This window comes from Jaculus jaculus, chromosome 4 (assembly GCF_020740685.1).
Source record: "Jaculus jaculus isolate mJacJac1 chromosome 4, mJacJac1.mat.Y.cur, whole genome shotgun sequence".
Taxonomy (NCBI): domain Eukaryota; kingdom Metazoa; phylum Chordata; class Mammalia; order Rodentia; family Dipodidae; genus Jaculus; species Jaculus jaculus.
In genome coordinates this window covers 120,280,366-120,306,534 of record NC_059105.1, presented here as the reverse complement: position 1 = coordinate 120,306,534, position 26,169 = coordinate 120,280,366, and the positions used below count along the sequence as shown (strand labels likewise).

Here is a 26,169-nt window from a genome sequence, read left to right as displayed (position 1 = left end):
AGAGAAATATTTTAACTTGAATTCTGTGACTTTGGAATAGGCTCATGGTATTTTACCATTGTTACTTTTATCTTCTTACCATTCTTCCATCACCATGGCTTTTGTAGTACACTGCTTTTAAAATATAGCTCCAGGACTTCCGGTTAAGATGGCGGCGTAGGTACCACGCCAAAGCAGCCTAGGAGGGAAAAAGACCAAAAAAACTCAGCAAAATACACACTTTTACTAAAAAGTGAGGTGTATAGGAAATTGAGGCGGCAGCGGAGAAGTAGAAGAATTCCAGAGCATCCAGAGCCTGCAAAGGCGGGAACAGCAGCTCCGGGGCGGCTCGGCCACCCGCCGCAGCCGCGGAGCGGCAGAAAGCCGCCGGACTCTCGGCTCGAGCCGCAGGACAAGCCAGGTGCGGGATTTTCCCCTCACACCGCGCTCTCCACAACTCGGGAAACGTGAGGGGAGAGCGGCAGCGAGCAACGGAGGGAAGAGCAGACCGCGAGGTAGAAGCACACGTGGAACAGCGATACAACCAGAGCAGCCGCGGCTCCCTCCCCTCCCCCACCACCTGAACCCAGCTCCAGCGAACACAGCAGTGGCCCGGGACCTGGCCACGCCAACTTGGGCTGACAGCAGGACCCAAGCAGGAGCAGAGTTCGGCAGCAACTTCAGCGGCTCCAGCACGGGTACCAGTGGCCCCAGCAGCAGCGGACCCAGGAGCGGCAGCGGCGGCAGATCCCACAGCAGCGGCTTCGGGGTGAGCAGCGGCGGTGGACACGGCGGCAGCAGCAGCTTCAGCAGCGGTGGTGGCTCCGGGGGTGGCAGCTACAACAGCAGTAGAGGCAGCAGCAGCGGCTCAGTTTGCCCCGTAGGAAAAGCAAGTGCCCAGCTCCAGAAATCAGAACAGCAGCCCGACGACCCAGGCAGCAACTTGACTGAGACCACAATCACCCAAGGTAACTGGGATTGCACCAGGGAAGGGTCTCACTTGGTCACAAGCTGACTTGGATACCTCAACAGACCAGAAATCTAAACCTCTTTGTTGATAGAGGATCTGGTCATTATAATAACTACTCTTGCATACATACTCGGGGCTGTTTTTGATTGAATGTGTACAGTGTTTAGTTAAATTTTAGAATCTACCAGTATTTTATTCTACTCAGCCTGCTTGAATACTCCTATAGCAGGGAAACTCAACCCCTAAGAACATCTTTGTAGATACTCTGAGAGTCTTAAGAGCCACACCTAATACCTTAAGGTCCTACCCTGAAAATATATTACATCAAATCAATTGATACAGCTAAGAATACACAGCTAGCTAGAAAATCCAAGCATTAACTTAATCCAAGATGCAAAAATATATACATTATAACACAAGAAACACTAAAAAGCAAGACGATATAAATCCACCTAAAAGTATTAATGCATCAGAAATGTCCTCCAGTGAGAAAGAGTTAGAGGAAATGCCTGAGAAAGAGTTCAAAAGAATAATTATAAATATGTTCAAAGAGGTCAAAGAACACATGAAAACAATCAAAGAAGAAATCAAAGAGGAAATCAAAGGAATCAAAGAAGAGGCAGGACACCAATTTAATGAAATAAAGAAGGCAATACAAGACATAAATAGGGAAATAGAAATAATAAAGAAAAACCAGTCAGAATTACTAGCAATGAAGAACACAGTTAATGAAATAAAAAACTCTGTAGAAAATCTCACCAGTAGGATGGATGAGGGAGAGGACAGAATATCTAAGCTAGAAGATCAGGTGGCAGACCTAATGCAGTCCAACAAAGAGAAAGACAAACTTATAGAAAAGTATGAGTGGGAATTTCAAGATATTCGGGACACTATGAAAAGATCCAATATAAGAATTCAGGGCATAGTAGAAGGAGAAGAACTCCACTCCAGAGGCATAGTAGGCATCTTCAACAAAATCATGGAGGAAAATTTTCCCCAAATTGGGAAAGAGGTGCCAATACAGATACAGGAAGCCTTTAGAACCCCAGCCAGACAAAATCCAGAAAGAAACTCTCCTCGCCACATTATACTCAAACTTCCAAACACACAAACCAAAGAAAAAATATTGAAAGCAGTTAGAAAAATCAAGTTACCTACAAAAGCAAGCCCATCAGGATTACAGCAGATTATTCAACACAAACTTTTAAAGCCAGAAGGGCTTGGAGTGATATATTCCAAGTTCTGAAAGATAACAACTGTCAACCAAGGTTACTTTATCCTGCAAAGTTATCCATCCAAATAGATGGAGAAATAAAGACATTCCATGACAAAAGCAGGTTAAAGGAGTATCTGAAGACAAAACCAGCTCTACAGAAAATACTTGATAGAATCCTCCATGCTGAACAAAAGGAAAAGCACACATATAAGGAACCTAGAAAAAACCAGCTATACTCAAATACCAGTTAACAGAAGAGAGCACAGGTAGAACAAGTAACACACACACACACACACAAATGGCAAACATAAATACACACCTTTCAATAATATCTCTTAATATCAACGGTCTCAATGCCCCAACGAAAAGACATAGATTTGCAGACTGGGTTAAAAAGCAGGATCCTACAATTTGTTGTCTCCAAGAAACTCACCTTTCTACAAAGGATAGACATTATCTTAGGGTGAAAGGTTGGAAGACGGTGTTTCAAGCAAATGGGCCTAGAAAACAAGCAGGGGTTGCTATCCTAATATCAGACAGGGTAGACTTTAGTCCGACGTTAGTCAAAAAAGATAAGGAAGGTCACTTTATATTGATTAAGGGCACACTCCAACAGGAGGACATTACAATCCTAAACATATATGCACCTAACATGGGGGCTCCCAAATTCGTCAAACAAACACTATTAGAACTAAGGTCACAGATAACACCAAACACAGTGGTGGTGGGTGACTTTAACACCCCACTCTCATCAATTGACAGGTCATCCAGGGAAAGAATAAACAGAGAGGCATCTGGACTAAATGAGGTCATAGAAGGAATGGACCTAACAGATATATACAGGACATTTCATCCAAAGGCTGCAGAATATACATTCTTTTCAGCAGCACATGGAACATTCTCTAAAATAGACCATATATTAGGACACAAAGCAAATCTTAACAAATTCAGGAAAATTGAAATAATTCCTTGCATTCTATCTGACCACAATGGAATTAAACTACAAATCAGTAGCAAGAAAGGCTATAGAGCATACACAAAATCATGGAAACTAAACAATACACTACTAAATGATGAGTGGGTCAATGAAGAAATCAAAAAGGAAATCAAAAAATTTATAGAGTCAAATGATAATGAGAACACAACATACCAAAATCTCTGGGACACAATGAAGGCAGTTCTAAGAGGTAAATTTATAGCCTTAAGTGCCTATATTAAGAAATTAGAAAGGTCGCAAGTAAACGACCTAATGCTTCGCCTTAAAGCCTTGGAAAAAGAAGAACAAGGCAAACCAAAAAGTAGTAGACGGGAAGAAATAATAAAGATTAGGGCAGAAATTAATGAAATAGAAACAAAAAGAACAATCCAAAGAATTAATGAAACAAAGAGTTGGTTCTTTGAAAGGATAAACAAGATTGATAAACCCTTAGCAAATCTGACCAAAAGAAAGAGAGAAGAGACACAAATTAATAAAATCAGAGATGAACAAGGTAACATCACAACAGATTCCAGAGAAATTCAAAAAATTATAGGGACATACTATAAAAGCATATACTCCACAAAGTATGAAAATCTGAAAGAAATGGATGATTTCCTTGATCTATATGACCTACCTAAATTAAATCAAAATGAGATTAATCACTTAAATAGACCTATAACAAACATGGAGATCCAAGCAGTTATCAATAATCTCCCAACTAAAAAAAGCCCAGGCCCGGATGGATTCACTGCTGAATTTTACCAGACTTTTAAGGAAGAGCTAACACCATGGCTTCTTAAGCTTTTCCAGGAAATAGAAAAAGAAGGAATCCTACCAAACTCCTTCTATGAGGCCAGCATCACCCTGATACCAAAACCAGGCAAAGATAGAACAAAAAAAGAAAATTACAGACCAATCTCCCTCATGAACATAGATGCAAAAATTCTCAACAAAATATTGGCAAACAGAATACAAGAGTATATCAAAAAGATCATTCACCCTGACCAAGTAGGCTTTATCCCAGAGATGCAGGGATGGTTCAACATACGCAAATCTATAAATGTAATACATGACATAAATCGGTTGAAGGACAAAAATCACATGATCATCTCATTAGACGCAGAGAAAGCATTTGACAAAATCCAACATCCCTTCATGATAAAAGTCCTACAGAGACTGGGAATAGAAGGAACATATCTCAATATAATAAAGGCTATTTATGACAAGCCTACAGCCAACATATTACTAAATGGGGAAAAACTGGAAGCTTTTCCACTAAAATCAGAAACAAGACAAGGGTGTCCACTGTCTCCACTTCTATTTAATATAGTTTTGGAAGTCTTAGCCATAACAATAAGGCAAGAGACACACATAAAAGGGATACAAATTGGAAAGGAAGAAATTAAGTTATCATTATTTGCAGATGACATGATTCTATACATAAAGGACCCTAAAGACTCTACTAGCAAGCTGTTAGAGCTGATCAAAACCTACAGCAATGTAGCAGGATACAAAATAAATACACAGAAATCAGTAGCCTTCGTATATGCTAACAACAAACACACAGAGGATGAAATCAGAGAATCACTCCCATTCACAATTGCATCAAAAAAAATAAAATACCTTGGAATAAACCTAACCAAGGAAGTAAAGAATCTATACAATGAGAACTTTAAAACACTCAAGCGAGAAATTGCAGAAGACACTAGAAAGTGGAGAAACATCCCTTGTTCCTGGCTTGGAAGAATCAATATCGTGAAAATGGCAATCTTACCTAAAGCAATCTACACATTTAATGCAATCCCTATCAAAATTCCAAAGGCTTTCTTCATGGAAATAGAAAAAACAATCCAAAAATTCATTTGGAATCACAAAAAACCTCGAATATCTAAAATAATACTGAGTAACAAAAAAGAGGCTGGTGGTATCACCATACCTGATTTTAACCTATACTACAGAGCCATAGTAACAAAAACAGCATGGTACTGGCACAAAAACAGACATGTAGATCAGTGGAACAGAATAGAGGACCTTAACATCAGACCGGAAGCTTTGAAACTGCTAGAGGAAAAAGTAGGGGAAACCCTTCAACATATTGGGTGCTGTTTCTAATTTGTATTTTGTCAAGTACATTGTGCATAGAACTATTTTTGAAAAGTGGAAGTGCCTGAGAATCTGAAGTCTGTAGAGGCTAAAGAGATTTTCACATTAGCAGGTGATGGATAGAGGGTCTCACCCCCAAGATGTAACCTTGGCACTGAAAGGTTCTCATTAACATAACTGTGTGTGGGTGACTTTCAAATCTGTTTCTTAAGCACTGTTACTCCCATGGTTAGCATATTTATTATTCATTGACCAACTTTTTATAGCAGTAATTAATGAGATAAGTTGCACAATAGAAATGGTAGTAAATATTATAAAAACAATTACTAAAGTAGTAATTTTCATTCATAATTATTTTAATTATATGAGATGCTAACCTATTTAAAATCCTGCTTCCACAGGGCTTTTGAGCTTCTAAAATGGTTATGACTTTACATATAGTCTGGGAAATTTTCTTTCCTCTATATTAGTGAGCAGGAAGGGGGCATTCAGGCAGACAGGTAGATTAGAAGCAGGACCTGGCTGCAATCCCAGGATCCTGAGTGGTCACCTGTGCATGGGGCATTTTCTTTTAGAAGAAACTTAAGACTATAGGTAGAACCACCTATCTATATAGCTTCTTAGTGGCCTGTGCTTACTCCCCCGCCCCCCCCCCCCCACACACACACTCTTGATGTTTGCCATCTTAATTCTGTCTTTGAACTTATACTTTGTAAGTGAGGTCCAATGGGTCAGTTAAGCATTGCTAGGGCATGGAGCCTCTGCACTCATGTATCAGCTATTCTTCCTTTTGCCTACAGAGAAGAACATGGGGAGATGGCTCAGCAGTTAAAGGCACTTACAAAGCCTGCCAACCCTGGTCAATTTCCCAGTATCCACATAAAGCCACATGGTCAGAGGCACATGCATGTAGAGTTAGTTTGCAGTGTTAAAAAGCCCTAGCATGCCCATACACAGTCTTTCTCCTTCTTCCCTTTCTCCTCACAAATTATGTGTGTGTATATATATATGACTTATAGATAGAAATTCTGCTATCAGCCAGCACTACGAATAAATAACCACAATGAGGGTTGTCAGGAACTATGGATTTCACAAAGGCTATTAGAAATGTAAAGTGTCAAAAAAATTAAAAAAAAAATAAAAAGAAATGTAAAGTGTCTTAGAAATCATTTCATCTGGGCTATCTCTTAACAGAGGAGGAAGTTGAGACCCACAGTAAAGTTACTATCACAGCTGGGATAAAAACACTGGTGTATAGACTCCTGGCAAAATGGCTTTCCTGAGATTTCAGCTGGGATGCCTATCAAGCTCACCCTGTTGATCATTGCCTTATTTATTGTTACTCCATTTATTGTTACTGTAACAGAATTTCTAAGGTTGGGTGCTTTTTTTTTTTTTTTTAGAAAAGATGTTTATGTAGCTTATGGTTCCAGTCACCATAAATTCTAAACAGTATAGTGCTATCATATAGCAAAATATCTCCCAACTGCATTCTATCATGGTGGATGAATGGAGAAAGATGCATGTGCAACCAAGGAAACAAGAGACCTGAGAGATATCAGGCTTGCTCATTCATAACATCATACTGTCATGAGACCTACACAGTCCCTCAAGAGTAAACATTACTTCATCACTCCCAAGGGCAGCATCCCATGAGCTCATCACTTCCACTGTGTACCTCCTCTCAGGATCACCTCACAGGGAACCAAGAACATGCTCAAACGCTGTAGAAACCACAGAGACCACGAAGTAGATAGAGGGCTAATTCAGCTTGGCTTGTTCACCTACTTCTTATGAACAGAGGAACTGTCTGTGTGAGAAGATGCTTGTGACTGGCAGTGAAAGGCACTCCTCAGGTCCTTACCAAGATCATCCCTATTCACTGACCTTACCCTGAGTGAACCAGCAGAGTGAGTGGGGCAGGCTCTCCCATTCTGAGGAGCTTCTATTCCCTGGCCTACACCACCATTTAGAACTGGTTTATTCTTAGTCATGGACATGTGACAAAACTCAAGCCATTGAGGCATTGAGGGTGATCTGCTTAACAAAGAGAAGCCAAATTGGAATCTCCTTTCTCTGTGTTGTCCATTGGACTGGGTGTAATGACTATAGCATTTGTCTGGAGGCCATGTGAGGACATAAGCTGAGGACAGCATTGAGAGTAGATGGAGAAACTGTCCTTGATGAGGTCACTGAGCCTGTGAATTGACCCATCCTAGAAATATCCCTCTTGGAACTTTTGACTTTGAGACATGTTTGTCTCCACTGTGTTTTTCCTTATTTTCATTGTGGTGCCTGTGCCATCTCCAGTCTATCTGCAATCCTGTTACCTAGTCTTTGGAAAGGCCCTATGTGCTCCCCACAGAAATACATGAATAACATTTTTCACATTGTCCCTGCGTATGCTCACCTGAAGAATAAATCTTCTTGGTAAGTAACAGCTGACAAGATCACAGCTTGAGCTGATCAGACCACAAATCTGGATCACAGATTCTGTGGTTTGGTTTCCCTAAAAATCCCTTCCACGCATCATCCTTAAGTCCTATGCTTCTGTGTGAGATGCAAATCGAATGCCACATGCTGCTTTACTTGCATTAAACTCGGGGGGGAGAGATGGAATTGGTTTATTCAGACAGAACATAGGTGGAGAGGAGGGTTTTTAGCAGCCAAGTGTGGCTTCAGAGTAAGCTGCCATCCTCTGGGCCCTTCCATTCTCCTCCTAGTTTGATTCAGGTGTCCCCCATAAACTTAGGTGTTCTGAATGCTAGTCTCCCCAGATGATGGCAATTAGGAATTAACACCTCTTGAAGGTGGTGTATTGTTGGGGGCGGGCTTATGGGTGTTCTAGTCAATTTCCCCTTGCCAGTGTTTGACACACTCTCCTGTTGCTCTTGTCCACCTTATGTTGGTCAGGGAGTGATGTCCACCCTCTGCTCATACCATTATGTTCCCCCGCCATCGTGGAGTTTCCCCTCAAGTCTTCAAGCCAAAATAAATCCTTTTTTCCCAAAAGCTGCTATTGGTTGGGTGATTTCTGCCAGCAATGCAAACCTGAGTGCAACACAAACAGAAAACAGGAGATGCTTTTTCCTGGAACTCCTCTATATAGGCTGCCACAGGAAGGGCTGCTATCTCTGGCAGAGGGTCTTCCCCTCCTTAGGCAATCCTTCCTAGAAATGCCCTCATAATCTCACCCAAGAGGTCTGTCTCTTACTTAATGTCTGATCTATTCAAGTTGACAGTTGACATTAATCACCACACAAGTCAAAAAATGAATTTTAAAAAGCATTCAGGTAAAACTGGAAGAATTCCTACTTGGCTAGGCTACCTGTGGGAAGAAATATTAGCTTTATTTAAAAGTAATGAACAACATTGACTGTTATTTATTGAACACTTGCTGTATTCTAGGAACTATGATAAGAATGCTAAGAGCATTTTCTCATTTAGGCTACTTAGCACTGTTATTACACATAGCTTTAATGCTAATAAGGCAAGGCTGAGAGAGGTTAATTTCCCAAAGGTCACATGACCAGTAAGCAGAAGAGAGACAATGTCTATGAGTTCTGAATCTAAAACCTACATGCCAGCCTACCATGCATGACAGAAATATCTAAATGTGCCTGATTAGGGTCAGAAAAGCTACCCACTTTCTGAGAAAGTTTCCCTCAGACAGCACAGGGTATTAGAATCCCAAGACCCAGGTTCCAGCCTCTGTCTTCTTCTGAGGTGGTAGGCACCACTGAGCCTCTCCGCTTCACCCTGAGAAGCACACATGACTAGAGATGGCCTACCAGCTTCAGAAGTCCATGGATAAATTATAGGAGGGGCTTCAAAATACTTTTTAAATACTATTTTAAAGAACCATACAAAACTGTAAGTGCCCTCACTATTAGAAAAAACTAAGAACAGTGACTAAAGAAAAAAAAATAGGTGGGTGAATGGTATGATCTATATTTCAAAATCTAGTTGAAGGTTGGAGTGATGGCTTAGCAGTTAAGGCACTTGCCTGCAAAGCCAAATGACCCTGGTTTGGTTCCCCAGGACCCACATAAGCCAGATGCACAAGGTAGCAGATGTGTCTGGAGTTGGTTTGCAGTGGCTAAAGGCCCTGGCATGCCCATTCTCACCCTCACCCTCACTCTGCCTCTTTCTCTCACACACACTCTTACAAATAAAAATACTTTTAAAAACAATCTACTCAAGGGCTAGAAAGATGGCTTAGCGGTTAAGCACTTGCCTATGAAGCCTAAGGACCCTGGTTCAAGGCTCGATTCCCCAGGACCCACGTTTGCCAGATACACAAGGGGGCGCACGCATCTGGAGTTCGTTTGCAGTGGCTGGAGGCTCTGGCACGCCCATTCTGCCCCCTTCTCCCTCCCTCCCTCTCTCTTTCTCCCTCTGTCTGTCACTCGCAAATAAATAAATAAAAATAAACAAATTTTTTAAAAAATCTACTCAAGTTGCTTGGTTAAATCTTCACTGACACACAGATTATAGAATTCCCATGAGAGCAGCAGTCTAGGGCTGTGTCACCAAAACTGAAAATACCCAGAAGTAAATTTAAGAACTCTAAAATAAGTCATAAGTGGCAGGGTGCCTAATAGGCCATGGTTATAAATACTCTAGTGGCTCAAAGGCACTGGAGCTTCTCCTTATGGGAGAACTTCTTTCTTCAGGACTATCCTACTGAGTGTGGGACTGATGGTATGGAGGTCCTGGGGATGTCCTTCATTGTGGCTTCTCACCACCAAGCAGTCCTGGGCTGGGACTCTGAGGACAGTGAGAGAAGCTCAGGAGAGTAGTACATTGCCATAGCTTGGATTCACTCAGCACTTCATTGACCACCTAGGTGGCTGAAGAGCACTGATAGAGATGCTCCCTGCCCACAGCCAGCAGCTGCAAAGTCAGGGACAAAATATGGATGGAGGCAGAGCTTTCATTGTTCTTACGATCAGGTCATAAGACTGCTGAAGTTGTCATTCCTTGTGGAGCTGTGGCCCCTGGTGTGTTCTGTTCTCCCCACCCACTCGTATAGGCAAAACCTCTGCAGTCTTTCATCTCTACAACTGGGTACCACACACTCACATACATCTTCAGCTCTCTTTCTCTGCCAAGGGCATTGTCCTAGCAGATATCCTCAGCTTCCTGATGCTCCACAGGTCCCAGGCCACATCACAGTTCCCATTCCTGTCCTCACTGTCAAGGAGAGGAATGTTGAGTTACCTCCTAGAAGTGCTCACTGGGCCAAGAAGGGCTTTTCAGCACAAGGTCCCCTAATACACAGAATGCAAATTTGTGTCAGCAAAGATAATTACTGCTTCTTGGCCCCATATCTTGAATAGTGCCCAAAACAGAGGAAAATGAAGCAGTACTGTTCCTGCCTAGTTGTGTCATGAAGTGGTGTCCTGGTCAAACCACTATAGGGCAGTCAGAGGTGTAACCTCCAGGGGACAGCCCAACATCCTCCAGGGCACTCAGGTACCACAAATCTCACCTTAAATTATTCCTGGTTTGCTCTCTTTCCCAATGACATTTCCAGATTGTCCCCCAAAAACACCCACTGAGACAAGACCAGAAGATAGCTGCACAGAAACTGTTCTCTGGTTGGCCTTACTTATTAAATAAGTAAACATTACACTATATTCACTATATTATTAAGCAAACTATCAATGAGCCCAGGAATGTTTGGGAGGAACCAATGAATGTTTGCATATTGTTATCTTTTTCCTTTCTTTGTGAGTGTCTTTGTTGGCTGGGCCACATGTGTTCTAATGTTCAAAAGAAAGTAAAATTGTATTCCAAAAGTAACCTAGAGCTTTTGTGTCTTTGTCCATCTAGACAACAACATTTCTTACCCAAAATAAAAGAAAAGCTGATGGACCCAAAAGCAGGGCACCAGAGAATAGCCGTCTATATTCCTCAGCACACATCATTACCCAGGGAGCAATGCTGTAAACTCAAAACTCCCAAACTCAAGGATGTTTGCCACTATTGTGGCAGATTCCTTCTGCTCTGACACCCACCTCAGCGAGAGTAGCACAGCATCAGAAAGAATGTGAATCTAGGAAAGAACAAGGGCCCCTCAGGGTGACATCCATGCTTCTCTGGCATCTGTAGCTGATGGTCAAGTTTTATGTCCCAAAGCTCTTCTTAAACTCACATTTAAACACAACTCCTCACTCCCTGATAGTGGCTCAGAGAAAGATTGGCTCAGAGGCAAGCAAAAGCATCTCTGGATCCTGTGGTCTATAACAGGAATAATCCTAGATGCTGTAATCACATCAGCAGTGAAAGAAGGTGTAATTTATGTCCAAATTTATAGATCTCCTATATTACTAAATTTCTCTCCTGCTAAGTGTGGCAGGTTTTGTGGGCGTTTATTCTTCCCAAAGGCCAACAGAAGGTTCCAAGACCTTTTGGGATATGTGTGCTTCTGCATAAGTCTTCTTTATGGCTTCCCCCCACCACAGCCACCCCGCTCCCTCCCACGGGTTTAGAGTGGAGCGGCAGGGCTGCCACCTCTTCCTCACCTTGTCTTGTTCACATCCTCTTACAAGAGCCCTAAGCACACACCCCAGGACGAAGCCACCAGTCCCCAAAGCTTTCATTTATGCTCAAGCATACCCTGTCCTTTTATTTTTGGACCTTAGTGTAACATCAGCATGCATTGAAAAGCAATCTTCTCAGTAATTCTTTGATCAAAGGGTTTAAAAAGTGTGCAAGTCATCTACTTAGAAAGTAAAGAAACCCTAGACAACCACCTGCAGTCGTGGGCATAGAGAGGCACGAGGATAGTCTCAGGTGCTTCACCGCAGGAAGTTCGCAGCAGCATATCAAACAAACCCAAAATTGTGGAAGGAAGAACAACCATACAATAATATTAAAATGTTATGTAGATTAAGAACTGTGTCTTTGAAAATAAAGTAGACAGACCTAGCTGGGTATGGTGACTCATTGCCTACAATACTAGCACTCAGGTTATTGAGGCAGGAGTATTGCTGCAAGTAGACTAGGCTATACTTTAAGACCTTGTCTCAAAAAAACAAACAAAAAAAAGACAAATCTTTGGCAAAAGAAGAGGGGGAAATGTCACTAGGTAAAATAAAGTTTTATTTAACTTAAATGCTTACTATATTAAGCCAGGCGTGGTGGCACACTCCTTTAATCCCAGCACTTGGGAGGCAGAGGTAGGATCACTGTGAGTTTGAGTCCACCCTGAGACTACATAGTGAATTCCAGGGCAGCCTGAGCTGGAGTGAGACCCTGCCTCGAAAAGAGAGAAAAAAGAAGAAGAACAAACAAACAAGCAAAAAGATCACTATATTAAGCCAGGCATGGTAGCACACTCCTTTAATCCTAGCACTTGGGAGGCAGAGGTAGGATTGCCATGAGTTCGAGGCCACCCTGAGACTACATAGTGAATTCCAAGTCAGCCTGGGCTAGAGCGAGACCCTACCTCAAAAAACCAAAAATAAAATAAATTTTTAAAATAATGATTACTATATTAGTTTGTATTTGTATAGTAAACTTCAAAATGTAAATTAACAAAAAGTTGTGGAAAAAAATAACAAAATTGTCAAAGAAAGAACAGACATTAACCAAGAAAAAAAATTACAAAATAATTGCAAAAAATTATTATTAAAAATTCTGTATGATTTTACTGATGGTAAGTTCCTTTATACTCCTAAGAAACAGAAAATTCTCATCAATTTAAATCTCTCCAGAATAATCTACAGCCCATGCTTTTAAGCTAAAAACACCATGATATAAAATCTGCCAAACACCTTGGCTCAAATTTAATATATGTAAATATAAAGATCACCCATGAAAATAGACACCACAGACTCATTTGTCTTCTTCTTATTGTCTTATTAACAACCTAAATTTAATTAATAGAATCATGTACAATCAAACACACTTAGAAGAAAATAATGTATGTTTGATTAAAAAAATAAAAGATTTGAAAGTAGAGAAAAATGTTAAAACTTTAATTACCATAATTTTACCACCAAAATGTCCACAACTGCCATTTGAGAATATGTCCTACTAGTGTCTGTTCTGTGCTTGTCTTTTTCCATAATTGCTGTCATGCTACTCTGTATCCAGTAAGCTGACATAGAGATCCCATGTAACTGTGAGCTCAGATCAGGGGCTTGGCTTACTCAGCAAAGGACAATAAAGCACAGATGAGGCAAAGGTGCCCCAAGAGCTGGACAGAGTACATCAGCGCCCTTCTGGGTTCTTACCCAACCCGGAGCAAAGCTCTTTTTTGAGTTGAACTCAGGTATTCCTCATCAGCTTCTCTCTCTACAGCTATCTGGTATCCAGGAAAACCCATTTCCTGATATGAGTACTATACTAGATTTTCACTCTGGGCATAACATTTAAAGTACTCTCTTTTGTCTTTAACATTTTTACAACCTCATTTCCTTTGAGTCATTTTTCTCCCAGAGCTGTATACATCCTTTGTGGCATGTCCTTCTCAGTTGCAGTACACATCCCTTAGATTACTTCCTATACTGAGACATTTTTAAATAAAAAGGTCAGTGTCTCCTTTGGTCAGGTGATGAAAGAGGCAGGAGCCGCACGCAGCATGTCAACTGAGGGGTCCTTGTTCTGAGACAAGGTGTTGAAACCCTTCATGTGAACACTACATATGAAGTAAAGAGGAGAAGACTGAAAAGGAGAGAGCAGGCTGATCTGCTGGGGGTGTCTACCCTGAGGAGGGGCATGCGTTGCACTCTGCCTGGCCTCTTCCTTGCCTCATCTAGCACAGAATAGATGCTGGAAAAGCAAGTGACCTGGCAAAAGGCACAGATAGGAGAGGAGGGAAGGGGAGGGAAAAAGAAGGGAGAAGACAGGAGAGGAGATGGAAGAAGAGGACAGGAGAGGAGGCAGAGGTGGAGGGAGAAGAGAGGAGAAAAGGAAGAGGGGTAGAAGTAGAAACTATGAAGAAAAACTAAATGGAAATTTTGGTAAAACTTCAGATTAGTTACCAGTAAGTTTAAATCAGAAGATTTCATACAAACATTGGAACTGGGAGCTTCACCTGGAAAACCAAAGTATTTCCTACTGTTGGACTCTCATATCCAAGCAGCAGAGAGATTCGGGCCTGAAGGAGAAATATTAATCCCAACACGACCCTCCAGTTTGGCACCTTTCCCACTGGGATCAGTGTCATTTATCATCAGGTGTTATGAGGCATTTGTTTTCCTCATACCAGTAAACATCACTCATTTATGCTCTAGTTCAGTTTTCAATTTTCAACCTGCTATGTCAATGGTAGCTTTCAAATATTAACAATTGTATGATGTCCTGGGCATTCCCAAAGTAACAGAAAAAATACATGTGTGTTTGTATATATATGAACATTTCTTGAGCTACTTCACAGAAAACTCAAATTCATTAACCTGTACACCACCTCAGGATACTACACCTGTCCTTCTGCTAGCTTAGGTGTTACAGTACATGGAAAAATCAAGTGATTCTTATCCTTAACTTGGTCAGGATTACAGTATCTAAGTGGGCAGTATGCTAGAGAAAGATACATCATTTATAGTGGGTGGGTGGTAAGTTGGACAGAAGAGGGGTCACTGCAGCCCAGTGATTGGAGACAGAGTAGAAAAAGGAGCAACCAGAGGAAGAAAGGGAGACTGATTCGACAACAGTAAAGATGACAGGAGCAAAGCCCCCAGCTCTGTCAGGATGCAGGTGAGAAATTTATTGTGGCCACAGTTCAGGGATGTACCCATTGTCATGAAGTGGGAGATTGATTGAGACTCAACTACAAGGGGACTTCCCAAACCATGTTAAATAGGAAAATTATTCCTAGAGGGATAGCAAAGCAAACAAAACCATTTCAGCATAAAGCCAGCAGTTGTTGGTTTTGAGGGTAATTCTCTCCAGAATCTCCACAGTCATGATTGATTTGATGTCATGGTTTTAGATACTATCATCACACACAACTATCATTGCTGGGGCCCTGGGGGTGGCTTGGAAATGGAGTCTTGTTGAGTTCTTGAATGTTGAACAATCAGCATTCACTATCCTTCAGTCCCACAGCACGTGTGGCACTGCACTAGCATTTTCATTTTGTCATGTTAAGGATATCAATCCGACAGTAGTCTCTCAGGAAGGTCTGATGTATCTTTTGCATCTTCTGGATTCTGCAATAACAAAACCTTCCTGGTTCCTCTGAGCCCCCGCCCCCGCCCCCTTGCAGTGCAGCCATGCTGGCTTCCCTGTCCCTGGTATGCCACCTTCACCACCACTCACAGAGGCAGAGCAGCTGCATGTACTCAAGACAAAGCAAACCTGTTCTGAGGCCAGATGGCCAGTTGTTCCCAAAGACCTGCACAAAGACCACTTAGTATAAGGCACTGTCTTCATGGATGCATGGTAGATGGACAGATCTCTCCACCTCACAACTGGCCAGCTGAGTCTCCAAGCCCTGTCCTAGACAGAGGTCTTTTCTAGCTACATTCTCTCTACCCAAACCAGAGAAATGTAAATACCATATGGCACTCTGCTTACAACTGGACTTTGTCGAATAAACCCATCATATATCAAAAACTTTGTAAACTGAAAATACAATAGGTCCACCTAACCCACCAAACATCTTAGCACGCTGTTAAAGTCCATTGTTTCCTCTCATGATAGCTGTAACATTGCATACTGCTACCAAGAATCACCAGAGGAAGGACTGTTACCACAGGCCCAAGAAACTCCACATACAGTTTTTCCTGAACACATACTGCTTTCACATCATAATAAAGTAAAAAATCTGTAGTCAAACACCCATCATAAATCAAGGGCTATGTGTGTATTCAGTCCTGACCCTAGAGGCATCGTGAGTCTCTGAACTCTCTCACAAGCAAAGTGTAAAGAAGAATCTGAATTCTTGCTCTCTGAGCTGCTTTAGGAGCAAATAATGGCTATGCCAGTAAAATTGTCATTTTAAGTCAGCTTCCTAATTTAAGGAAGAAAAACAAAAGTATAAGGCTTTTCTGCCAACCTAATTCCGATTAGATATTCAGTCTCCATGGCCTGGTGTGCTTCATATCCATAGGACAATATCATAAAAGAAAGCAACATAGTAACTGTTTAAGGGGCATTTCCCCAGACATTAAAGTGCTGTTTTCTAGACAACAGCAGATCACTTGTAGTGCAGGCCTCAAGGAATTCAACACATGTTTCTGCCTCTTCTGTACACTTAAAACCCATCCATACTGTGTGGTAAAAATTCAAGCTGGTAGAATGTAACAATCAAGGGCATTGACATGCATCATTTTACAAAAACCAACCAAACTGGCCTTTTCTCAGCCTTTTCAGCAATTGTCATCTCAGACTGTGGCAGGAAGACACATCTCTTTAATCCATCTGTCCCCCACCATCCTTCTCACAAGAAGCCTCTTAGTCATGTGTTGCTTTTCTTTTTGTGTGTGTATGTTTCCCCCTAGTGTTTTGGGGGCCTACCAACAAACTATTAATGTGGATCCCAGATGTTCATTTTAACAGAATCCAAGTCTTTTTGTTTTGTTTTGTTTTACAATGCCATTGATAGTAACCATCACCATTCAGCCAACAGGAAGATGGATTTTTTATTCATGAGAGAAATATTTCAGTCCCTTGAGCATGAAGTATCCCCTTCCCATCCTCTGTCTCAAAATCCTGGATTCCTCCCTTAATACCAGACACTGGTGATGGGCTGGAAACAAAATCACTACAGCTCAGACAAAAGCACAAACCTACAGACGTTCTCTGCTAGGGAAGAATTTAGGCAGATAGTGTGTGTGGACTGTGATATTGCTGGGAAGAAATAAAAACCAGTAGGGAAGGTTATGTCCAAACTATCATTCCTCTAACCCTGCCATTCAAAAAGTGTATTTTATTGCTAGATTCCCTACAACAGTGCATTTCTTGTCCTGTGGTTTTTATACGGGAAGCTGAGACTCCTATGAGTATCTTCTGCCTCCCAGACCCACACTGGGGATTTATGACACTCTACCCTGAGGCAAAGCATTTGTCAGAGATTTAAGGGATGGGTGAAAAGGACCCTTTACCTTGTCCCTGCTGTTTTGCACTTGAGACCATAAACCCTAATGAGCTCCCAGCCTCAACCTTCTCTAATGTTCAGTCGTGTTAAAGCAGTGGTCACAGTTAGAAGTGGCTTTTTTTTTCTGACTTAACATTTAAAAATTGACCAGTATTTTCTGGGTTTTGAGCTTGACCTCAAAAAAAAAAAAAAAATTCTAGGTGTGTTTCAATTCAGTTAATAAAGGACTTGGAAGATGTTGACTATTATGTGAGTACTGAAATTTTCTTCGGGTGAATATGGCTATTTGAATTTTTGTGGCTAATGAATTACCATTTGAAAGCATGGATCAATTTTTCTGTTGTCCTTGAGTACAACTTTGTGTCAAATTTTAGCATGCATGTAAACATCTTGTAAATTTGAAATGTTCTTTCTATACAACATTGCACTGTGATTGATGTTTAAAGTGTAGGACATAGAAGTATATCTGTGAAGGGCCTTCAGCTTTCTAGAAAAGACCTCAAACAGAGGCTTTTTACACCCTATGCCTGCTTCTGATATAACCACAGCAATGGGCTCTACATTGGAATCAGGACTGAAACAAGATGGTTTGGCTTTTGTCAGTCCCAAAGCCTAAGGAGCCTTCCAACAGGCCATGAAGGCTCAAAGCAAAACCCTGTGCCCTGCCTGACATCTCTCTTCCTAATCCTTCCATCATACTTTTTCCTTTGAGGCAAAAATAAGTAGTCATTTTGACACTTTGCAAAATATTCCAAGTTTTGGGGATTTTCTTATATCTGTGTGGATACAAGGATGCATTGGAAAAGCTGCTCCCAGAGCAGCAGCAGTAGGATATCACACCATCGTCCCTTCGCAAGTGGCCACACATTAACCAGTGCTCAGCTACCAAGGGTGCTGTTCACTCTCAGTGTTATTTCTGGGTCTAATTTAGGTTGCTTTTGGCCTTGATGGCTGTTCCTTGAGTCCAGGTCCTGTTTGACAGATGTGTGTAGTCTGTGCCACCACTTTCCTTTGCCAGTGTGGCAGCCTGCTGCTGTTTTCCTGTTTGTTCATTTGGCTTTCTTCCCCCTTCCTTCCGGGGGGCGGGGGGACCTGGTGAACTTGGCAGCACCGTGGTCCAGCAGACCAACTGCAGAGGTTCCGTGCCATCCAGCAAGGGCAGCAGCAGCAGCAGCAGCAGCAGCAGCAGCAGCTCTTCTAGTGACTCCGAGAGCAGCTCAGGATCGGACTCCGAGACGGAGAGCAGCTCCAGCGAGAGCGAGGGCACCAAGCCTCCCCACTACTCCAGCCCTGAGGTAAGCAGCAGCCCCTGGGTTCCAGCCCTGGATACAGCCCTGGCTACTTCCCCACCTCCTGCAGTCCCCAGACTGGCATAAGATGGAAAAGCTTACTGAGCTTTGGGGTTGTCCATTCTCCCACGCGTCCCCTCCTCCCAGTCTCCTAATGACACCAATTCCTTTCAAGTACAAAGCATCATCTTTTACTGCCCAAAAATATCTGTTTGACTTACAGAAACTTCCACATATGCTGTAAAAATCACTAACAGGAAATAACCTATGGCGGGGTCTCCCTCAGGGTCAGCCCAGGCAATAACCAGGCAGGGGAGTTCTTTGCCTGGGAAGTGTGACCACCCATAAATCACAGGGAACGGAGTTTTATGCATTAGCCATGCTTAGAATCTTACCTTTCCCCTGTTTGTCATGGGTCAGACGAACAAGGGCTATAAATATTAATAAAACCTTCCTAACGTGTTTTCTTTGTGAAAATATAAAGGGAAAAATTAGCATCCACCTACAAATAATAATGGAACCTTTTACAGCTGTGATCGGTATCTGTGGGGAAGATTTAGGTGCCTCATATAAAAACATTATAAGGTACCAATAAAAACCATTGCTGTTTCTACTTTAAGTGGAAAGGGGAAATTAAACAGTAATTCAGAGCCTAAAGATTCTTGGGGGTGGGCCAAAAGCCAGCTTCTCAGGTCTATGGAGCTATAAGGGTAGGTTTGGGTTTCTAAAGAATGAATAAAACAGTTTCTTCCTGAGTCTATAAGTGTTTGACATAATCATGTATGGTGACATTGTTTTGTTTACAACTTTCTGTACCATTTCGAGGTTGAAATTCCTAGATTGGCTATGACATGAAGACAGCCCCCTCCCCACCCCACCCAAAGTACAGCGATAGAAGGAGCAGAATAGAGGCCACTTCATACTTGTGCCTCACCTGGAAGTGGTTATAGTCCATCTTAAGTTCGCAGAAATGCTCTTGCACTGCTGCAAAAGCTTTTGTTTATTTCCCTTCCTTCCTTTTCTCTTCAGCACCTTCCTGCTTTGTGGCAAAACTCTCCATTCATCCCAAAATGAGTCTTCTTACCAGCATTTTCTCGCTCCACAAATTTCCTGCTTCTCTTTCCACCTTCATCTCTGTGCCTGTTGCTGTCCATCTACATAAGGTGAAGGAAGCATTCATCTATAAAAGCCATATAGCTTATTTTAACTCTGGCTTTTCCCAGAAACCCAAGTCATTATTTCTCCCCTAGCACTCATTCATTCATTCATTCAGTGTTCATTCAATACATGCACATGTGGCATCAGCCACAAACAGCATTTGCCTTGGCAATACAGCAGTAATATGGCAGAAAAGGCTCTTGTCTTAGCAGAGCTAACACTCCAATAGAGAGTTTATTTGAAACCTTTCTCATTGCTGAGACAAAACACCTGACAAAAACGAGTTTAAGTGATGAAGGGTTTGTTTGGCTCACAGTTCCAGGTTACAGTCCACTGAGGCAGGGGAGGCGTGGCAGCAACAGCATGAAGCAGCTAGTCACAGTGTGTCCACAATCAGGCAGTAGAGATGGGTGAGTGCTGGTTCTCAGTCAGCTCTCTCCTTCTTATACAGCCCAGGACCTCAGCCCATAGAGTGGTAACACCCACTGTTAAATTAGATCTTCCTATCTCAGTCAACCTAACCAAGATAATCCCTCACAAGCACACACAGAGGCTTGTTTCCTAGATGATTCTAGGCCTTGTGCAGTTAACAGTCAATATAAACCATCACAAGTAGTTGAATGGGATAAAGTAAAGGAGGTAATCAGGTCTTATTAGTGCTTGCTTATACTATAGTTGGTTAAGAAATTCCAGAATATTGAGTTATTTAAAAATAACTGAGAACTGAGGCTCAGTAATAGAGCATTTGCCTAGCATGTTCATGGCCCTGGGTTTGATCCTCAACCAAAAAAGAAAGGAAGGGAGGAGGGGAGGAGGGAGGGAAGAGAGGCTGGTTCAGTCGCAGGACAGTGCAACCAAGGATGAATAGATTAAAAAGGAGGAGTGTCTGTGAAGAACTCCCTGTCCAGGTTCCTTCTTGAAACTGTTTATTTTTCACACTGTAACATGAATCCCAGGGCTCCTGCATTGCCTGGAATATTGTCTGTGATCAGTATAATATTTTCTAAACTTTGAGCATCACAGAGCCAAGGACCCTAGTGTGAGGCAAAGAGGGTCTTTCTATTCCTTGCAGCAATTCTGAGAGTCCCCTCACTAGCAGAGGGAGTGAGTCTGCTAAGGGAGCCCTAGAAGGATAAATTCCTGGAAAATACATGCGGTTTTCACTACCTTCTTTCTACATGTGGAGGGAAGACAATAGCAGCAACTGATGTGTTAGCCATGGAACAAGGTATTCCTTTGTGCTGATGAGGAATGTGTTTGTTTATTCATTCATTTATATTTTTTTATTGGAACAAGAGTCAAGTTCTTTCAGCATTTTTCCTAGGGTTAATGAAGATGCACACCCTTTGGAAAGAAATGGGTTTGCAGACTGAACATTACAACAATGGGCAAAAGCACGACCCTGCTACCTTCTGATGGAGCTGCCCAAATTGCCTTGCAGACAGCAAGAACCCTATGCTTTGAGCCTCAAGTGATAAGCAGGATCCTTGTGGCCACACACCTTATTCTGTGCTCAAACCAGATTGTGTTGCCTCAAGCAAATAACCCTGACCCTAGTAGAGGAGGAAGCATTCAGGTTATGGCGCCTACATTCTCCCTCCCCCCACCCCCAATGTGCAGTCATTGAAAAACCACAACCCTACTGAGATTCTATGAACAGTTCTCTATGACCTGATTTCTAAAAGCTGCTCCAACTACATGAACCACCACAGCAAGGTCAGGCCAGGTTGGCGGGCTAGCCTTGGTCTGAGTCCTACAATGTTCTCAGCTGATCTCAGCCTCAGTCTTTCACTTGAGGTTTCTCTCGTGGGCATTTCTGGCATGGTATGTGCTCCCACTCATACCAGGGCTTCACAGAGGTGCAAACTGCCTCTCCATACAGCTGCCACCTTAACTGCAGCACATGGCTTCCTGACCCAAGTTTGCCAGTCACTAGAAAATGATCCTGATCATATCATTCATGTCTTTGAATAAAATAAATTGGCCTCACTGCTTTACACAGGATACTTCCTAGCCCAAAATCTTGCTTATGCAAACTGCCTTTTCCATCGTAGTGTTTCCCAAGTGAGACCGACCATGATCTCTTTCCTTCAAGGATTACATGAAGTAAGAACATAGTTTTTAAAATGCTGCAGCAGGTCATATTCTCTCTCTCAAATAAATAAATATATTTTTAAATCCTCTAGAAAAAAAATGGGTTGGGGAGATGGTTCAGTGGTTAAGGCACTTGCCTGCAAAGTCTAAGGATCCCAGTTTGATTCCCCAGTACCCATGTAAAGCTGGATGCACAAAGGTGGTGCATGCATCTGGAGTTGTTTGCAGTGGCTAGAGGTCCTGGAATGACCAATCTCTTTCCCCCCAACTCTCTCTCTCTCTCTCTCTCAAATAAATAAATATTTTTAAATCTTAAAAAAATAAAATGCTGCAGCAGATCATTCTTTAAAATCGGCAGAAATGTGAGATACATTGCTTACTGATGCACAAGCCCCTTGTTAGTCAAGTGCCTCTGGGGTTCATGGTACCAGGTGCTGTGAAGGACATAAATGAAGCAGGGATGTGGAGAACCTGCCCATGAATCGAACAGGAGATTAGTTAGGGAAGAGAGCTGTGGTTGGGCAGAGAAAGCAGCAAGCTAGGAGACAAACCTAACCCTGTCCAGAAGCCCGCAGTGTACAGCTCAGGAAATGGGGCTTCACTTGGTGCATGCTGGGGGTAGACTCTGAAGCCTTGGGTTTCCCTTCTGCATGACTACGTAATGCAACTCTCATTTCAGCTTCAGCCTCTTCCTCAGAATGGCAGCTATTGCTCTCCTGCCAAACCCATGAGGTGGTTTCCAGGAACAAATGACACAGAGTAATAACTCATTCACTGAGAGCAAAAGCTGAGCAGTCAGCTCCCCTCCTAGTAAGAATGATGCCAGGAAATAAACAAGAAAGTGAGACCTAGCCCTGGCCAGAACAAAGCACTGGACTATGTTAAAGCCACAAGGCATAAGCTCATGAGACAAATATGAACACCAAAGACTACACTATTGGGTGTAATAGAGGCCAACAGGCATTGTTTGGAGAGTTCATGTTTTCTCTGAGAAGGAGACCTGATGCTCTCATTGTAGAATGTATCAGAGAGCATGGGGGAAAGTAGAAGCTGGTCTGTATGGCAGGTTTGAGTTCCATCCTGGGGCAGCCGGTTAGCTTTGCAGTTGCGGCATGTCACTTAACCCTTCTGAACCTCACCTACAAATTAGGGGGGAAATATTTTATCTGCAAAGATAAATTAGATAACATGCAAAGTAGGCACCATATTGTAGGTGTTCCAGCAGTGACAAACTATTTTGAGATGATGGCCCTTGAATGCCAGCCCCTGAGAATCTGGATTTTGTTTAAGAGGCAATTGGAGGTTATTTTAGGTCCTTGAGAAAGGGAATGTGATTTGGTGATGTGTTGAAAATGATACTTCAGACTGATTTGTTCAGCTGTGAAGTGCAGAGGAAATGACCTTAGAGCACATCAGGAATGGTCCATCCTAAGTGTATTAAATTCTATCGTTCACTGTTAATGGTCCCACTAGGAAGTTCCAGTGTGATTCTTCCCACATGCAGCTGTGTTTGGGCTACAGACTTTCCTGTTCTTTAACATGAGAGAGAGAGATAGACAGGAGCTGTGGAGGCTCAGGGTGGAGGGTGAGCTAGTAAGCCCACAGACCAGATCCCTCCCTTCCTTAGGGAAGAGGAGGCATGGCACAGAGCACTGATTTTCCTCTGGTCACATCAATGAGGAAAATGGAGAAAACAGTGTTAAAAGCCATGGATGTTTGCCATCAAGTTAGCTTTTAGGCACTCACAGCTAATAGGGGAGACCCTTGACATGAACATCATCCTGTGCGACCCTGTCCTCCCTGTGACAGCCATTGCAGTCTGTACCAGGTATGCTCTGTGGGGTCCCTTCTTCCCTCTTCTGGAAAAGCCAATATGAATCCAGGATTTACCTATAACAATTTAGAAATACAAAAAGAGAGCCGGGCGTGGTGGCACACGATTTTAATCCCAGCACTCGGGAGGCAGAGGTAGGAGGATCACCATGAGTTCGAGGCCACCCTGAGACTACATAGTGAATTCCAGGTCAGCCTGAGCCAGAGTGAGACCCTACCACCACTTCTGCAATGGTCCCTGAGCCCTGGGGAGTATGATAGAGATGTCTCACTCAATGCTGAACATTCCACTTCTCAACATATATATCCATTTAACCAGACAACAGTGGTAATTTCCACCCCAGGGCTTATGACCACTCCAGCCATACATTGTTGATTAGGATTTAAGTGACAGGCAGAAATGACCTCCCGTGGAATGGGCCTCAAGACCAATCAGAAAGCAGCTGGTTTTCCCAAAAACAGACATGACACCCTTGTACCAGTTGGTACATTTGGCCACATGGCCAATCATAAGGTTTTCAAGGTCCACTGCTACTTAACCACCATTAATGACCTTTCTTCCACAACAGGCTACATAGGTCTTTCCAGCATCCTGACAGCTAATCAACAAAGAGCAGGTTTCCAGCCTACTCCAGCCTGATTTCTCTGTGACCTTTATCCCAAGTGTGTGGTGTCTTCAGCAGTAGGGTCTTACCATCTAGTTCTGGTGGGCCTTGGAAATAGCCTGTAATGTTTTGGGTGTATCAGGAAACTCCCTGGCCAACAACTCACTGGAAGGTATCCCAACCCTGGCACTGAAATTTTTTTTAATAAAAAATCTATTTTTATTAAATCTATTTTTAAGAAATAATCTATGGCTTCTGGGCGCAGATACTTCTCCCCAAATTCTCTCTTTTTAAACATGTATGTTATTACCTACTGAAGAAATAGGTTTCCATATGGCTTATTCATAACATCTTAAATTTTAATTAATCCTCCTCCCATTCCTTCATCTCCTCTATCTGCCTTTCTACTTAATATCTGCTGCACCCTCCCTTAACCTCTCCCCTCTCCTACCTCCATCATAGCACCTTTAAAGCATCCAGGCCTCTACTACTAACTTTTACTCCAACTCATATGCAAATCTAAACACTCAAAGCTAGAATCCACACATATGAGAAAGAACATGTGGCATTTGACTGTCTGAGCCTGGGTTATCTCACTTAGTAAATTGTTTTTCAGATCTATCTTTGTGTTCTAATATATAATCTATTTAAGAGAATGTTTTGGGTGCTGCTAAAAAGAGTGTGTATACTACAGCATGTGGATGGACTGTTCTGTAGATATTTAAAGTCGTGTGTTCTATGATGTCATTTAATTCAAATATTTCTCTGTTTATTTTTTGCCAGGATGACCTGTCAATTGGTGAGAATGGGATATTGAGGTCTACTATTGTGTGACTTTACTTCTAGTATATTTGTTTAATGAAATTGGGAGCAGCCATGTTCAGTACATATATGTTTAGAATTGTAATATCCTCTTATTGGATTATTCCCTTAATTCATAGAAAGTGACCTTCTTTATCTCTTCTAACTAATGTTGGTTTGAAGTCTATCCTCTCAGATATTAGAAGAGCTATACCTGCTTGTTTCCTAGCCCATATTCTTGAAATATCATTTTCAATGCTTTTACCCTAAACTAGTGTCTGTCTTTTATGGAGAGGTGAGTTTTTTTGGAGACAACAGACAGAAGGATCCTGCCTTTAATATAGTCAGCAAGTCTGCTAGTCTGTGTTTTTTGATTGGGGTATTAAGACCATCCACATTAAGTTATTACTGAGGGCTGAAGAGATGTCTGAGCACTTAAGATACTTGCCTGTGAAGCCTAAGGGCCCAGGTTTACCCACATAAACCAGATGCTGCACAAAGTGGTGCATGCATCTGGAGTTCATTTGCAGTGGCTAGAGGCCCTGGTATGCCTGTTCTCTCTCCCTCCCTCCTCCCTCCCTTTTTTTCTTTTTTTCTTCTTTTTCTCCTCCTCCTCTTCCTTCTTCTTCTTCCTCTCCCTCTCTCCCTCTTTTTTTCTCTCTCTCATAAATAAATATAAGAAAAAATAGCTTTTTTAAAAAAATTGAGTTATTGTTGAAAGTTCTGTGTTTATTCCTATCATTCTTCTTGATTTTTGTAGTGCTTGCCATTTTTCTGTTACTCTCTTGCATTAACTGTTGTTCAAGAATGGTTTATTCTTTCTTACAGTCTCATGTGTGTGCTTTGTCCTTCTCTTCAGACTAAAGAATTCCTTCAAGTATTTTTCTGTAGAGCTGACCGTAGTGGTCATATTTTCCTTTAGCCTGTCTTATTATGGAAAGTTCTTATTTCTCCTTCAGTTAAAACCAATAGCTTTGTTGGATATAGTAATCTGGCTTGGCAGTTGTTTTCTTCTGAATCTGGAATAATACATCATTCCAAGCCCTTCTGGCTTTGAAAGTTTGTGTTAAATAATTTTTTTTATCCC

General features: G+C 42.0%; 1 protein-coding gene across 4 annotated transcripts in view; it reads left to right on the top strand.

The window, feature by feature from the left end:
• Aff3 (AF4/FMR2 family member 3) overlaps nucleotides 1-26,169 on the top strand; it is a 588,679-nt gene that overhangs the window by 508,132 nt on the left and 54,378 nt on the right. For all 4 annotated transcript variants that reach the window (XM_045146966.1, XM_045146965.1, XM_045146968.1 and 1 more), the window contains one exon: nucleotides 18,411-18,597. In XM_045146966.1, coding sequence (XP_045002901.1) covers nucleotides 18,411-18,597 — 187 coding nt within the window. The remainder of the gene's footprint in view (nucleotides 1-18,410; nucleotides 18,598-26,169) is intronic.